The sequence below is a fragment of the Nematostella vectensis genome, chromosome 3 (genome assembly GCF_932526225.1).
Source record: "Nematostella vectensis chromosome 3, jaNemVect1.1, whole genome shotgun sequence".
Taxonomy (NCBI): domain Eukaryota; kingdom Metazoa; phylum Cnidaria; class Anthozoa; order Actiniaria; family Edwardsiidae; genus Nematostella; species Nematostella vectensis.
Window position 1 is genome coordinate 3,152,558 of NC_064036.1, and position 16,949 is coordinate 3,169,506.

General features: G+C 40.2%; 4 protein-coding genes across 4 annotated transcripts; 2 read left to right on the top strand and 2 right to left on the bottom strand.

The window, feature by feature from the left end:
• The first annotated feature begins 182 nt into the window (after positions 1 to 182).
• Positions 183 to 6,333, top strand: LOC5507776 (neuronal pentraxin-2). Its single transcript, XM_032376501.2, has 6 exons — positions 183 to 929; positions 1,929 to 2,052; positions 2,450 to 2,690; positions 3,492 to 3,625; positions 4,719 to 4,991; positions 5,783 to 6,333. Exons 2-6 carry the CDS (start codon positions 1,953 to 1,955, stop codon positions 6,034 to 6,036), a joined length of 1,002 nt encoding a protein of 333 aa, XP_032232392.1. The 5' UTR covers positions 183 to 929; positions 1,929 to 1,952; the 3' UTR covers positions 6,037 to 6,333.
• On the bottom strand, positions 6,068 to 8,181 carry LOC5507764 (protein Hikeshi). The gene is made up of 3 exons (XM_001628350.3): positions 8,039 to 8,181; positions 7,447 to 7,671; positions 6,068 to 6,676 (listed from the first exon to the last, which is right to left on the bottom strand). Exons 1-3 carry the CDS (start codon positions 8,075 to 8,077, stop codon positions 6,344 to 6,346), a joined length of 597 nt encoding a protein of 198 aa, XP_001628400.2. The 5' UTR covers positions 8,078 to 8,181; the 3' UTR covers positions 6,068 to 6,343.
• Positions 8,182 to 8,475: 294 nt separating this feature from the next.
• LOC5507777 (membrane progestin receptor gamma) lies at positions 8,476 to 12,176 on the top strand. The gene is made up of 3 exons (XM_001628329.3): positions 8,476 to 8,611; positions 9,413 to 9,580; positions 10,271 to 12,176. The coding sequence occupies exons 2-3, from the start codon at positions 9,446 to 9,448 to the stop codon at positions 11,174 to 11,176; spliced, it is 1,041 nt and encodes a 346-aa protein (XP_001628379.3). The 5' UTR covers positions 8,476 to 8,611; positions 9,413 to 9,445; the 3' UTR covers positions 11,177 to 12,176.
• On the bottom strand, positions 11,868 to 15,593 carry LOC5507765 (probable RNA methyltransferase Y17G7B.18). Its single transcript, XM_001628351.3, has 4 exons — positions 13,830 to 15,593; positions 13,384 to 13,602; positions 12,965 to 13,091; positions 11,868 to 12,558 (listed from the first exon to the last, which is right to left on the bottom strand). Exons 1-4 carry the CDS (start codon positions 15,096 to 15,098, stop codon positions 12,494 to 12,496), a joined length of 1,680 nt encoding a protein of 559 aa, XP_001628401.3. The 5' UTR covers positions 15,099 to 15,593; the 3' UTR covers positions 11,868 to 12,493.
• Between the last annotated feature and the right edge of the window lie 1,356 nt (positions 15,594 to 16,949).

Below are 16,949 nucleotides of genomic sequence, written 5' to 3' on the forward strand. Positions count from 1 at the left end.
GTTGCTTTCTCCTATTCAAAACTTTAACACTACATTCTGGGTACACATGACTAAAAAAAATAGCTCGCCAGATTTTCCCTCTATGGCAGTTTAGAAAAAGGAGACGGATACACATACAATCCCCCCCCCCCCCCCCCCCCCGTCTTCCCACTTGATCCGTCCTTGAACAAGTATCCAGGTCACTGGCTACTAGCTCACTTAAATATTTTCTTGTTCCACAAAAACCATGTCCATCCACCCCTCTATGAATTTGTGGTAATTTCTTTACCCTCCTTCGTAGCAGACAGACAGCTACAGACATCGTTTATTAAAATTGTTTACGAAACATGGACAAGGTCCAAAAGACAAAGAGGAAATTTCTGACTCGTCTATCCCATGATGAAAAGAACAGAACAGTTTTTTATTTTCTTTTACAAATAATATTTTACATAAACACACTGTCGGCAAATAGCTTAGCTAGTCTAGGCCGACAGTGTGAAGGACGTTAGATTTCATGTAGTAAAGTAAGAAAAATTGGGAGGATTATTGTTGAATATTGAGTATCGTATATATGTCAGCATAACTGTCCTCAGTCTCAAGCATTTGAAAAAGCATTGATTGGACTTCTTTTTTAAATTTATATTTTGGCGATTTCCTGATGTTGGTGTTCAGGCTTTAGGTATTGGTCAAGTTTTATTTGCCCAAAGTGACATAACACAATATTTCGTAATTAAAAGGCGCAGATCGCATCAATGTTTGCTTTGTTTACGACAGCTGTGTGCAACTTGGTTGGATCACATTTCTGGTCAGTCTTATACAAAGGACGTGGGTAACAGGGGAGCCTGAGACCTTTGCACCTGTTACAAGAAGACGCACGGACATCCACAGGGATTTAAAAACAGAGTAAAGCACTTGGGAGTCAGTATTATAAAACAGTAGCACATAAAAAGGTAAACTTTGCTTAATGATGCAGTTTTTACAAGTGGTGAGCTTTGCTACACAATGTTCATGTTTTGAAGGGGTATTGATTCTCTTCGTTTTTTAAAAAAATTTTGGTTGCTTTGGTTATACTTTTGTGTAAATGGTGCTTGTGATTCCGAATCATCTTCGAGCTGAAAAAAGCTTTTTCTTTGCTTTAAATCCTACGATAACTTTTATCATAAAGCTCTTGCTCCGGGTCCCAAGGCGTCGGTCGAGGTGTCAATATTATTGGTAGACAGGGATGATTGAAAAAACTTCCAAAATCAACACGAAAATGCAACTTTATACAGTAAAACCCTACAGTGGGGGATTTTTAAAACCTTAGTCTGTGTCTGCGCATTTTTCGGCGCTCTATTTGTACTCGGTTGGTTAAATAAAACGGACGCTAGATTACCTAAGCGTATCTTGTCAGTAAATATATTCAAATTCGAAACCCAAAATGAATTCCTCCATCGCCCCATGATTCGTTTATATATTTCTCTTGATGAGTAGCAGTTCCCACTAACTTCCATTCTTCAAGAAGCTCACTCTTTCAAAGCAAACATTCTTGGGTGTTCTTATGGTAACTATTTGCGAACGGATAAGATGCCAACTTTCTGTCAAAGATGACATAGCAAACCAGGTCTCATAAATCTATGTCTTGTATTACAAGACATCCGACTTTGTTGCCGTTTTTCTGTTCAAGGGTGAAAGCAGCCTGGTCCCGGCGTTCTTACCGGATTTCCTGTGGTTAGAGATGAACCGTAAGCGTGGGCCTGGGGCAAACCCACCAACAAAACGGGGAGATGGTTTCCTGTGATATCACAACTCTTACTTACCATAGGGAACCCGCTTATAAGCCCGGGTAACATGTGACTAGTCCGTGAAAAAGGCCTCCCAGAAACAGAATATCGTGTACAATGTCACATGATAAAACATGGAACTTGCTATATCGGTATCAATAGCAATTGTATGATTTTATGTCATAGGGAATAAAAGAAGAGAACCAAGCCATGCCCTGGTATAATGGCCATTTGGTTACCATGGTGTTTATGCTGGCGTCAGTTGCTATGGTCCACGGCATTATAGAAGCTTCCCGCCTAGAAAACTCAGGTATAGAAAGATAGAGTTCTTGTTTACGACACTTATTCCGTTCCTGAGTCACGTAAAGAAAATTGGAAGGCAGGAGAAAAGGCAAGCGTAAGGGGAGAGAGTGGAGTAGAAAGAGAACTAGGACGGAAAGAAATGTTTGTAGGAGGGAGGGACAAAGGAGTAAGGGGGAGAGGCAAGGCGGCAGGAAGAAGGATAAAAATAGTTGAAACGAAGAAATATTTTTTTTTAAATAAGATATTAAAGTATCTTCATATACAGATAAAGGAGGTATATTCCTTCCCGCCAGAGAGTACTCAACACATATGAGCTGGTTAAAAAAAAGCCAAGTTCCTAATCGGAAATTCATGACTTTTCATATACAGATATATAATCGCTTCAACGTTACATTACTCTTTAGACAGTTTCGATGCAAACTTCACTGCAGCTCCCGGTAACCTAATCTCGCAAAAACTACCGAATCTAAGCACTTTTACTGGATGCTGGTGGATGAAGCAGACTGTTCCTGTGTTTGGGGTGTTTTCGCACCCCATCCTGTCAATCTCGACACTGGACGCAACAAATGCACTTGTTTTCGTCAGTTTGGGGGGAAGCGAAGATAACGCTGGAGTTTTACTGGAGTATAAAACAAGGAACAGTGGGTGAGTAGAAACAAGAGAATAGAGACACACTGTACCAGTGCATTTCGGAACCATTGATTTTTTGTGATATGTTTTTTTTTATCAGAAGCAAACGTATTCTAGCAAGAAGTATTATAACGAACAACTCTGATGTTGCACGTGTTACCCTGCTAGCAAAGGCTTTTCCCTAGTGTTTCTGGGTTGTGCTTGTATTCGCGGCTGCTTTTTTTGGTCGTTTTGTGCCGGCACAAGTGCAAACGAAAACTCGACCGAAACGCGGTCAGGAAAGTGTTAAAGACAAAGAGAAAGAAAAGTTCTGCTAGCAGTTGCACGTGTTTGATTGATTGACCTATATTATGAACAACGTTTTGTAGACACGCTGTCCTTGTCCGCCTAAATCTTCATTTTAGCCTTCGCATTCTTTAACAGCAACCGAGGGGCTTTAATTTGAAGACTCATGGCAAAGCGAAGAGCGAGGGAGTATGGAAACCACAAAAGCTGGAAACCGCGCTTTTTCGCCGTACTTGGAAATCTAAAATCTTAGCTGACCCCAGGTCCACATATAGCATGCACCTAACTGGGTCCACACTGGCCCCTAACCCCTTAGTCGCCAAAAAGCGGTCTTTTTTGCATTTGCATATATGTATGACATTAGCTTTCTTGTCTCTACACCCCCAAAGAAAACTGGCTACGTAGTAATGTCGGTGTGTACGCTTACTAAATGTGTTTCTTTCTTTATTGTACAACAATATTACTGGTAGTTTTATTTTATATCATACTTTTCAGTAATTCAAGCTAACTCATGTACATGTTTTTGGATAGCTTGATAAGGTTTAATACCAAAGATAACCGATGGCATCACGTGTGCATTGCGTTTAACACCGGCACGAGAGAAATGACCGCCTATACTGACGGGGAGAGTCTGAAGTCTGCTATTATACAAACCGGACCTAAAGGTAAATTCACGATCAAACTTTAAAATCCCTTTTCATTTATACCTGCAACACTGCATCTGGCGTTATCAATTAAAGAAGGCCAATCACACCGCCATTTTATGCTCCGCCTCAATGGTGAGTCACACAAAAAATCAATTTCCATCGGCTAATTCAAGCGAGTAACCAAGATATTTTCAATCAATTGTCGTTAAAAACATATCAGACTACATTTCGTAGACTGTTATTTTGAAAATAAACGGCTGTATCTTCAATGATAAACAATAACAAAGGAGTGGGTGATCGACATTCTTTAAGGAAAGTCTCTCAGAACCGCCCTTTTACACGGTACTTATCTACATTAGCCGCGCTTTCGCCCCTTATACTGGCGAAGTTCTCAAATTCAATTTTTCCCATCATTTCTCGCGATGACATTTTCACTGATAGCCTCCTTCTATACGCTGCGCACCGAACACGAAACCCCATAATTTTCAATAAAATCCTAGCATTTTTCTCTCAGCTGGGGTAACCATATTGTTCAAACTTTCAAAAGAAGAAAAGATGTGGGGCAAGTATCCTCGTTTGCGCAAAGAAATACACTGTAGACGAGACAGGGGAATCACAGAGCTTTGCCATGAAGTATTGGATGGGCGCGATAATACAGAAACATTAAGAAAATGTTAGGGGCAAAACCACACCCTTACTGGTCGTTTCCTTATATTAAAATCAAATATCCGGGGGGGGGGGGGGGGGGAGGGGAGGCAAGGCATGTACCACCAGCGCCCCACCCCCTGCTTCGGCCATGGATCAGGGAGACCGCCTATCCCATTCAACCTTTATCAAAAGGGTGGAAAAGCAAATTACGGATAATCCTCTAAGAGGCCTTGACGTGTCACAGCAGACCGATAGTCCAGTGTACGGCCTTCTGTTTTCAACCAGAGTTCTAGGGTTCAATCATGTATAAAACCCACACACTATCATGATGTAAGCTGCGTGTGGCAGTCCGTATCTAGACAGACAGTCTATCGCATGTAAAGCGCATTTCATCATGTCTGGCGAAACTCTACAGTTTATTGACCATGTTGCATTTTGTTTTTGTTTATTGTATTACGTACAGAAATGGTATTGGAAGGTGGATGTCTCGTCGTTGGATGGCGACAAAGCTCCTACTGCACAGTTCCCGTAAAACCCAGCTTCGACCAAGCGTATACTGGCATGCTCAGCATGTTGAACATCTGGGGCAGGCTTCTTGGCGCGGCGGAAGTACGGGACGTCTACCGGGGATGCACTGGTTACCATGGAGACGTATTCTCGTGGGACTGGCCCGCGATAAAGGGTGACTTTCATAAGACAAATATAACTACACCTACATCTGCCTGCCACTCGCAATGTAAGTCTTTATGCATGTAGGTAATGGGAGGGCTCTATTGCAGGAGAGGTGGGATAAAATAAGATTAATAAGAGGCAAACTATTGTGCGAGAGATCTCGGCCGTGGCCGTAGGACGATGATGATGATGAATAAGAGGATAGGAAATGCAGTAGATACAAGGAGTAACCCCGATACGATCTGTGTGATCTGTAACACTATGTGTGCTACACAAGAGATCTAAGCGGAAACAAGCAGCGCACATAAACGAACCCTGGGTTCCAGAGGAATTCTTGTATCGCCGGAAACCCGAAAGTGCAACGAAGTAATGCCGAGGAGAGGACGAGCGGCGGACTTAACGCTCGGACTATTTTGTGACAAGCCTCTGGTTCCAGTGATAATTTAAATGCATGTACACGAAGAATAAGAAAAAAAGACACAATTTCTTTTAAAGACTGATGTACAAAGATGAGATAAACCCACTGACAAAAATACGTGGTAACTAATCCTTTCAGTTGATCCTGGGAATAGAAACAATTCAGACACAGAAGATGACAATAATCCAAAACACACTTGTCATCCAGAGAGATCAAATACTGTAAGCTCTGATGAATAACTTTACATTACCGTATAGTAGGCCTCAAAATACTTGTGGGGAGAGGGGCACGATACAGGGACATTAGGAAAACAGGGAAGGCGCAGCAACGCCCATGCTGCCCCCCTATGGGTGATACGGTACTGCTTCAACAAGCTTCAAAAGGAAACTTTAAAAATTTTGAGCTTCACATTTATCAATTATTTGCTGTTGTTTCAGACTCATCCGCTATATTTGTCTCCTATCAAGGGGAAGTCCTCCATGGTCACACGATTAAGGCGTTCCAGGCTCAAGATGTTTTTAGCTGCACGCAGGCATGTATGCAGGACAACAAGTGCAAATCAATCAACTTGCTTCGAAGGTCTAATGATTATATTTGTGAACTGAACAGCAAGCATGTTGAATCAAAGGGCAGCTTCGTGAGTGCCCAGGAAGGTGAATACTATTACAAATCCAAGTTCTGGAATGGATAATAGTTCTGACAAAGGATATTTTCACCACAGCTTTAGGCTTCTAGAATATTTTATTTTCAAAAGCCTTAACAGAAGCACTTGTGGCAATAGCTATGAGGGCTGATCTGTAAAACACAATCCTATTATGGCCATGAACTTTTTTTTTATTGTTCCAGAGCCTAGCTAGCTTGGGATTGCCTACTTAGCAGTCTAGTCCCTTTCTTATAATTTTTTTTTTTTTTTTTTTTTTGGGGGGGGCTGTATAATTATATTCCATCTATTACTTTTATGTCAAAAATACACAATGTAAATACTCTATTCTACATGTTCAATGTTTCCAAAAGTTTGGGTCATTTGTTAGCTTTCTTTCAAAATTACTATACCATTTTTGAACAGCACTCATAGGAACATAGCTCTCTGAAGGGTTTGGCACCATCTGTGATTGCGTCATTGCAAATGAAGTGATATAATTGACAAAATTTTGAAGCATTTTCTGGGTGTATTCCACAAAGGAGTTCAATTTTGATGGTGTAGCTCCAGAAGCTGGTGTCATTTGAGCCAGCTGATCCAAGGGCTCTAAGGATATGCCTATTTGAGCAATAGTGTGGTCTTGGTTTTGTTGAAATGAAAATGGATTTTGAACAACTTCTTCAGGTTTGACCTGCAAAGCAAAATACACAACACCTCCATTTTAATAGGTACAACATAGGGGAATGAGCTGTCAGGTAGTAAATATGTATTCATAGAAATTATAAATAAATAGAAAAAGAGACACTCAAATAATTTTCACAATTTTGAAAAAAATAATAAAATTAGTGAAATTGTATCAATGAAGGACATGGTCACCTGACACCCTTCCCCTCTTACCACACCTGTATACTACCACCCCCTCTCCTCCTACCACATCAGTATACTAGCTTTTATGCAATCTGTTGGCTCTGAAATAGCTGTTTTTCGTAAGAAATTTTTTTCATTATATGAATGTTATGTTAGGCAAACTTCAATTAACAGAGATAAAAAGAATAAAATGATTCCATTGTTGTTTTTTAAAGGACTGTACATAGAAGATTACAAAAAATCTAAGAGAAAGAAAGCCAGAAATAGCTGGTGATTATGGGGACATTATATGAATTGACTCACGAGCTGCATCAATACTTCTTTTAGCTCACTTCACTAATTTACATTGCAGCCAAGCTTGCTGGCCAAAAAGTTTGAATCATGAATATACTGTCAGCTCAATACCTTACAGACACCCCACTATTATGACACCTCATTTTTACAGAAAACAATCCTGAAACAATGAAAATACAAAGGAATAAATGAAAAGTATCTTTTGTTATTACAGACTTTTGCTTTAATGAACCCTAAATTATGGCCCCAAGAGTGTCAGTAATAGTGAGAGTTGACTGTATTCAACAAAGTTTTTCTTACCTTTGCTATCTTAAATATGGCACTTGGCTTTGCATTCGAAAGAAATCCAAGTAGCTGCCAGGCAGGCCCCTCAGTACTAGGGTAACAATAAAAGACAGCTCCGCCCATCCCATCAGGAAACGGTACTGTACCAGTAAGGAAGACAACAACATGATGGATAGATTCAGCATCTGCCAGGTTGAAGACAACTTGTGTAGGCCCAACTTGTTGAGCATCTGTTTGGACCTTAATATGGATAAAAAAGATACTCCACTATAAGCCATAACAAATGTTTTTTGAACCTCTCTTCTTGGAATAAGATCATTTAACCTAATGTTTCTTGTGGGAGCTTATGTCTTGAATGCACAGAACGTGGCCCTGCCTGGGATCTCTCGATAGATCTAATGTCTGGCGCTGGGCCCTTTCGAAAGCAGAAAGTGTTGGTATTTCTCTAATTCTAATATAGTACGAAATCATTAGAGTAAATTCAGTATTGGAGCTGAACAACTAATATTCAAATGTGGTATATCTTTATTTTTTTACAGGGATCTAGTAAGCCATAGGCGAAAGCAATGATCTGAGGTGTCGTAAAAAAAATAGCAAAAAATCTTACCAGTCTTCCGGACACCACACATCCAAACATGCCCGCCATCTTGATCAGTCAAAGACTCCAGTCACGCACAGCCAAAGATAATGTTTTTGTGTCCGATTCCTATGCTGTATTTCCGCCTCTACGCTGGCTATACGTTCTTTAGCAATGATCCCTTTGAGTGAAAATGTGTGGTACTTACGATCTGATGATGAAATAAAAGGGACAGGACTCTATTCAGGATTTTTACATTTCAATAACATAATGAGCCAACGGTCTGTCAGCGGTGTAAAATTAACATCTATCAAAAACAAATAAAACATATAATACACACTGCTAAAATTTTCTTTCTGTCGTGCCGTTGTATATTCTACATGTCTGTCGAGAAAAGCTTTTGCATTACAGGGCAACATAACATGCCATGGTGTTCTGTTATTATTTTTATTATTCTTTCGTGAGGTCAGCTTGCAAATTATGAATAATTCAAGTCTCGGGAGATTCATATGTCACAAAATTGCGGGGATTCCATGCAGATCAAAATTCTACGTTCAGTGGGCCTTGTTTAAGCTATAGAAGATGCTAAAGTAGAAGATATTGGTAAGTGAAGATCTATACTCATTTCAATTTCACAAAAATAATTTTCTGTCAATCAATCTTTAGGGATAGTCTATATAGGGAAAGCAGAATTTCGAATGTCAATCCAAAACCCTACATACAGGATAATATAATATAATAAAATACCTGTTATACACTTTTACAGCATGACTTGAACAGACTTAGTAGTTTTTGCGACATTTTCTCCCCACATTTTATCTTAAAAAACATGCAAGCTACACCTTTCTGAGAGTTCACCTGAAAAAAAATATAAACAAGACGAACATTTATGTGAATTTCATTTTATTCGATTTTAACTTAAATCATTATTACTGCGAGAGATTAATTCGGATGGCTTAAATTGCTAGCGAAGACAATTTCGCTGATAATTATAATTCAGAAGTGTGACTAGACTAAACAGTGGATGTCCGTCACCAATCACCATGTATATTAAAATATGCGAACCAATAAAGCAAATGCAAAGTATGAAATCGGCACATTTATGTATTTAGCGTGTAATAGTTTCATATAATAAAAATACAACTCGAGGTTCTAATATGTGTTTATCAAAACTGCACCTTGAATCTCTAAAGCCAAAGCCATATCTAAAATTTATATATTATATATTTACATTAAAGCCAAAAAGTCAAGGCGGCATGGCAAGGGCTAGAGTGAAACATTTAAATTTTAAAACTGCTTGAGTGCATTGCCGAAACCATGGATTGTCAGTGATATTATTTAAAACAATCCTTGTAGATTTCCAGACACATATGCATAATCTGAATCTCCTTTCCACTTTAACAGAGATCAAGAATTTATACAGGCATTATTAGTGCCATGACGCCGCTTTTTACTGCATTTTGCAAGAATGGAAACGAAATCAACAAAAAAAAGAAAGCCAAACAAGAACAGGCAGTGGACGATGCAAGAAAACAAAGTGAAACAAGAAAATTCACCCTCACAGTTCACGAGGTAAGCAATTCGCCTTTCCTCGAATTCTCTAGTCTTTGTGATTCTCCTCTCAAATTGGAAGCAAAGCTAGGATTTATTTGAGTCGCAAAACCAGTGTCTGACCCAATTATGAACGTTATTAATCATTTCTCCTAGTCTAACAGAAGCGAGTGCTAGTCCCACGCCGCACCTATTTGGTGGCCTGTCATTTGTTTTTTATTCCACAAGACAAACAGAATACTACTAGGTGACTATAATCAGCTAAATAGAACTAAAATCAGACTGGGATTTGAATAAGCAAATAAACGATAAAGCTTTAAAGACATGAAATGGAATTTATATTTTATGGCGATCCCAGGGGCGGATCCAGGAGCTCCAAAAAGGGGGGGCCGAAGCAAAGGGTTCAAGAAAGGGGGGCCGGATTCAATGTTCTTCCGTGTATTTCCTTATATTTTCAAAGCCAAATATCTGAAAAAAGGGGGTGGGGCACCCCTTAATTCGCCCCTGGATCCTGTGGTCCGCGAAGTCGTGCAGGTTATGGGCGTGTTTGCTGTTCCACCATCATCCACGGGGACAAAGGGCGTCGCGGAGATCAGGCACACAGGGAGCGGTTACACACTGCTAGCCCGATAAGAACACATGGGAATAGGCTGAAAATCTCCCATTTTTTCAGTTAGCTTTTTTGGTTATTATTTGTTCTCTTTTCCCTAGATCCCCCCTGAATACCGTGACCGGTACATAAGGTCTGGGTACCGTAAGCCCGGTCTAACCTTCCTGGAATGCCTACAAAGTCTCTTCCACTGGAACAACGAAGTGCTGAACGTCTGGACGCACTACATTACTCTCCTCTTATTTACCTGGAAATTCTGTAACTTGGGACGTGATCTAAGCCAGCCTGAATACTACCCGCTGTTGGCGTATGCAGTTGGCGCTTGCATGTTCCCGCTGCTTAGCTGCATCGCACACACATTCAGCAGTATGTCCATCAGTGTTCGGCATATCTGCTTTTTCTGCGACTACGCAGGGATAAGCCTGTACAGTATTGGCTCGTCCGTCGCCTATTTCTTTTACACCATCCCGCCAGACGTCAAAAGCACATGGCTGGGCTGGGCGTACCCCCCGTTGAACGTCCTTATGGCCGCATCTTGCTGCTACGTTTGCTGTATTTCTCGAGCCAAGCAATGGAGCAAGTACCAAACGGTCATGCGGGCCTGCTCTTTCGCAGTCCCTTACGTGTTTTGTAGCTCTTTTATCCTACACAAGCTGCTAATATCAAGGAATTCACCGAGCTCCTCGTGGTTTCACTGCTCGCAGTTTTTCTGGTGCACTTTGATGGCGATAGCGATGACCACGAAGGTCCCTGAGAAGTATTTCATGGAATATTTCGATATCGTAGGGCACAGCCACCAGTGGTTCCATATATTTGTATCTGTGGGGACGAACCAGCAAATCAACGCTGTGCTTCTAGATATGATTGATTTAGAAAACACTGGTCAACTTCCATTGGTATCGTTTCTCTCGAGCGTTGGTTTGGTCTTACTCGTTGCTCTCGTAGATACTGCTATAGTAGTATATTTCTCGCGTAAAATTTTACAAAAAAAGATAAAGCCATCATAATTATTAGCTAAGGGGATGGGTATTAGCTGAGAGGTGTGCTGGAGAGGAAGAAATAAGGTAGCAACTACGTCCCCAAGGTCTTCTGGGTAATTTGGCATCTTCATCAGCCAGACAACTTCGTTTCGATATGGCGTCTCGTCAGTCAGTTGAGATATTGAAAATTACCCAGAAGACCCAGGGGACGAGGTTGAACGCCATATTGAAAATTACCCAGAAGACACTGGGGACGAGACTGGTGAGGAGACAGTGGGAAATGCTGTCCGACACACCAATTGAAAAAAAGTCTTTTCTTTTTCTTCTCGCCCCTCCCCTCCCATAATTTTATCTTGCAACTCATTTCAGCAATGCTCTTGGCTTCACAATCCACAAAATGGCTTTAAAGGATACCTTAGATTTTTTAAAAATGTCCTTAATCTTATTTATTTTTTAAATAGAATCAGTTGAGATATCACACAACGTCCTCTGTCGAAAGTCTGAATTTAAAAAAATGTTTTTTGAATAAGTATTTCCTCTTTCAGTGCAACCAGTGAAACTTTAAACACCTAAAACGTGTGGAATGTTTATGGTCGAATCAGATGTGAGAATTCCGACACAGAGAGTTGTTCAGACAGAACAAAAATTCCATAGGTATTTCTGATGTTCGCGGTTTTACTTGTCATGCTGTAAAATATTTTATCAATAGACTATGAACTTTTCTGTACATGCATTTATTACTTACAGTAGCCATAAAAATAACACTCTTTAAACTAAAGTATGGCTTCTATGAATGCTACAATCAGGGACAGTATATTGAAAAAAAAAAAACACCTTGTTCTGGATTAGAAAAATTGAACAACAGTGCTGCCACCCTCAAGACAGAGCAGAGAGGCCACTTACAGGGAGGTTCACAAGAAAAGGCCAGAAATTTAAAATACTCTGTTTTTAACAGCAAAATCCATAAGATAATATCTATGTAACATTAGCTTTGAAGCATATTTTGCAATAAATTGAATAATAGTTTTGTAGTATTTACCATATTGTTACTATATAACGATTTCTGAATTATAACACAAAGGGCTATTCCAGTATGATGCACCTGATCACAAGGATGCCTCCATCTTGTGAAAAATACACTTAACATGACAGAGCACAACAGACCAAAAAAGACAGATGGTGTACTATACAAACCTAGCCCTAAATCTCTACTAACATTCTAAAAGGTTTACTCAAGCACCATATCGATGGTGGCACATTGGCATATGGATGGTGTTTCTACCTGAAACACCAATCCATTTTTCACATGAGATGCACAGTCCCATAATCTTGTTAAATCTTGCTCTACTTGGAAGTGGGGTTGACAGGTTGCACAGCTTTAGTGAAAAGGTACAAGGGTCGTTTGAATCCTGTAAAAAAATTGAGTGGTAAATACTCAGCATATGAAAAAGGAACTGGAGTTATCAGAAATATGATCAAATTGAGAGAGTAATGCACATGTGTTAAAAGGATGGAAAGGGGTTTCCTTTTGAGAATCAACCTAAGCAATGAAGGTTGTCCTCCTGTATTTGAAATAGTGTCAATATACATGTTGGACTTTGGTTGCTAGAAAAGGGCTGTGGCAGGGGCAACCTCCCCTGGTTTACGCTCTTGTTCATGAAGTGCAAACATTTTGCTGGAAAGTTAAAATAAAATAAATTGTTTTGTTTGCAAATTTTACATGCCTGCATGTGTGTACATGATAAAAAAAGGCCTAAGGATTATACCATGAGTCTGGTCTAACATATGTAAAAGGGACAAGGTTTATACATGAACCTGTCTGTGTTTGGTCTTGTGGGTTCAGCACTTCAAATGCTGCAAAGCCAACCTCATCTGACAGAAGGTAGTCCAAAAACTGCTCAGGCTTGAACTTGATACTATCATAATTAGCCCTGATTTTCTCCTATAAGTCAATAAATTGAGCTGAGTTCTTAAATTTGTGAAACATCACAAACTATCGATATTAACAAAAACATTGGCATGTCACGGTTGTGAACTGCCTTAGGACATCCTCAGGAATCCTGTTCATTCTGTTTTACCATTTTACTCACAAAAAAAACAAATGCCCCTTTCTTTTTTAAAAAATTTAGAAAAATAAACCCTCCCCCATTTCTTGAAATCCTATGTAGCTTTGACCCACTGTTATTGGAACTCAGCTACCTAATGTAACTAAACTGGATCTTTATTGTACTCACTGTCAGATTTTTTCTTCTTTTATAAGATGACATTGGTTGTGGCTCTAGAATCAGTTTCCCTCCTGGCCGCAGGTTCTTGAACATTTTCTTGAACATGAGCTTTAGACCTTGGTCCCCATTATTCAAGTGTACCCACTTCGTGACACTGAGACAAAGTATGGTATCGTACATTGCTTTCTGGTAGGATAGAGCTGTCTCATGTGGAGGGACATAGTTTTCCTGGAAGTACAAAATAATCATTAGGTAATCTAGTGCTAGTAGCCAAGGTAACACTTCTGAGATTGATCCCTGTGCAAGAACAGTTCCAGGTGGCTATCAACCCATATCGTATCCACTCTTATTATGACCATGTTTCCCCCAAACACCTTTCTCAGAAGTCGGGAACTGCCAGTGCTGTGACATGGTAAATTATGGCTATCGACACAGATCCACACTATATGGCTTACCTGTTTGAAGACAACATTTTTGGGGAAACTGCAAGTACTCAGATCATTGGACGATAAGACAGGGGCAGCAAGAGGACCACTCGTCAGCATAAACGAGATGGGAAACTGGGTACTAGCTATCGTCGTGGAAGAAATCGGCTTTTCTACATAGTTCCTTATATTGCTCTTAGCAATTCTAATAAGACTGTTGTCAATATCACTCCCGACAATGACTCGTGGCTCATAATTCTTAGCAATGGCAAGTGTAACAATACCAGTATTGCAACCAATATCCAGCACATCTTTACCCTGGAACCATTCCTTTTTAAAGCTTTTTAATCTTATATCCTCAGACTGGTTATTATTCCTGTAACCATAGTAACGATTGTAGTTCCCATGAATAAAAACTTTTTGTTTTTGTTTGCTCATGGAAAAATTTGATTTTGGCGTCCTTCTCCCTGGCTGTTTTGACTGCATATCTGCTGATTGAGAACTATTTGATGTTTTATCTTCAACAATCCTCCTTTTCTTCTCGGGAGGCCCTTCACTGCAAACTGACTGTACATTTTCAACTTGAACACCACTTTTTTCAACACAAACTTCCTCCTTGACTTTTAATACAGTTCTACTATCTGAATCATGCCTTGTATCTGCCTCAGCAACCTCTGGAAACACTTTCTTTACATCATCACCCCCCTTTGATTTTCTTTTTTTAGATTTCTTTCTTCTGTGACTTTTTTTCTTCTTTGTTTCAGTTGTCTCATCCTTGCTGCAAGCGTCTGGGCTTTCTGGTTTAATGTTATGATCATTATCATTACCAGCATTTTTGTTCTTCTTCTTTTTCTTCTTCTTTTTAGGAGTGATTACTCCTTCCTTTCCATCTTGAGATGGAAAACATTTCAAGTTCAATGGGTCTGTGCAATCCTTCGGCAGGTATAGCTGGATTGGGGAGTCCTCATGTAAAGCAAGTGGTGAAGCCTGCGGTGTGTTAAAGTCTGGGTCACGATTTATAAGACTGTTTAAATTAAGAGGGTCGTGAGAGTTACCTCCTAGGTGATAACTAATTGAGCGATCCTTCTGTATTTTTTTCTTATTTCCCAGATCTCCCTTTTTAGACTGTTGATATTTATGAAAGTCTTTCAAGTTAGCGCGAAATTTCGTTGAGATCCCTTGATTTCTTGGTTGCCTTCTTTGGTTTATAGGACTTACAAACCTCTTTTTGACAGGACTCAGTTGCTCAGTTTTTACATGTTTCGTCGCCATCTTAGGTCTAAAAATAGCGGAGCTCATTAACTATTGATGAGATGCAAAGCCCTGTGCAAAGATGTCTACAACAATCACATTTCGATCGCAAGTTTGTTCTACACGTTGAACGATCTCTTCGAAATACGGCGTTTATGACTTTAGATGAGCATCCAAGAGTAATAGAAGAATACCTGATCTTGTTATTCCTGGGCTCCAAGTGGTTCAGTTCTCAGCTCATTAAGCAGAAAACTGAAAGTCCCTAGGCTTCTTTGTGGACGTTTAGCGGCAAAAGCTCCTACTGGCAAAAGTGGCTGTGTAGTTGTATGTCCACTTAAAACACAAAAATAGCCTTGTTTAAGCTAAAACAGTCACATAAATTCCGTGAAATACGAAAGACAAATGCTTTGATTAACTGTCTATGGAATAGAGATGACTCTTTGTACAGGCAGAAAAAAGTTAGATCCAAACACTTCCGACAGCTTTGCACGCATTGCGCGACTAGCTTACACTCAATCACTTCATCATCGTTCAAACAACGTGTTTTGGTCGTTCGGGGACATCATGTGCGCATGCGCAAATAGGAAGCCTCGATCTGACGGGGAAAGGAAGCAATGTGCGAGTGTGTGGAGAATCGATCCAAATTCCAAAGGTTTCGAAAGTTTCCCAGTTATTTTCAGTACGACTCAGTTTATATTCATATTGTTTTTTGTCGCTGTTGCCCCTTCGATTGCCTTGCGATTGGTTTACCGAAAAGGTAGCCTACGAATCAGGCTAGCGCCCCAGAAAAGCTCCCGGAAAAGCAATTCTATCGGACGTAGCGTAGACGTGCGCAGCCATAGGTATCATATGGAAAAAGCAAAGTATTTGAAGATTCCTTAGTACGAAATCACACACTTTTTGGCTGTCAGGGGGGAGGGGGGGGGGGGGGGGTGCGCAGGGTGCCGGGTATTCCAGTTCGGCTAACTAAGCTCTGCTTTTCCGTCTTTCACGCAGCTAGCGCCTTCACTTCACTTCATTTTAATGCGATACAATATATTTTTTGCGCAGCGCAAGCGTGGAAGGCCTCTGGGCAAACTCTCCTTTTCGACAAACTCTCCTTTTCGACAATGATTGACTTCTACGGGGGAGTCCCCCCACCTTGGACTCTGGCCCACGTTACTATATCGCGGAATCCCTCAACTGCTCAAGCGTTAGAAATACCGCTTATTCTGAATAACTACACATCACAAAGCAATGAGAGTTTATTGTGACCTTTATTCTAGCATATAAGACAATTACAGGAGGTGATCATCGTTAAAATCCCGGGGGGGGGGGGGTACCCCCTTTACAGAGATGACAGGGATGCTCGTAGTGCCTTTTAGGGGTAAAAATCACGGGTTTGGTACCTTTTAGGGGGTTCGAGTTCAAGCGCTGGCTTTTTTTGTGACATGGTTACCTTTAAGGGGTCAGAACAAGCTGCTACTTCGATATATATATATAAAAAAAAACTAAAAATACATTTTCCTTTTCCAGTTCTGAGTTCTACAATTGCTAAATATAATGTAGACAAAGTATTGTAAGACATATATTTTCATGTTCCAGTTCTTGAGCTATACTATGCTAAAGATAGAATGACACTACTTTTGTAATCATAACTGGTGGAGGTGCTTGATGAATTGTAATCTGCACAACTGGTACTTTAAAAGTCTATATTTTGTTGGTACCTTTTAGGGGTAAAAATTGGTTGGAGCCACGCCCTTTTTGGTACCTTTTAGGGGTAAAAATGAAATTTCCTACGAGCATCCCCGTCATTATAATATGGGAGTCCCCCCCTCCCCCCACGGGGTTAAAATATTCGAGCTAGAAGAGACTGACTGAGACTGGTAAGCCTGTGAATGCACAGGCATCATATCCTAC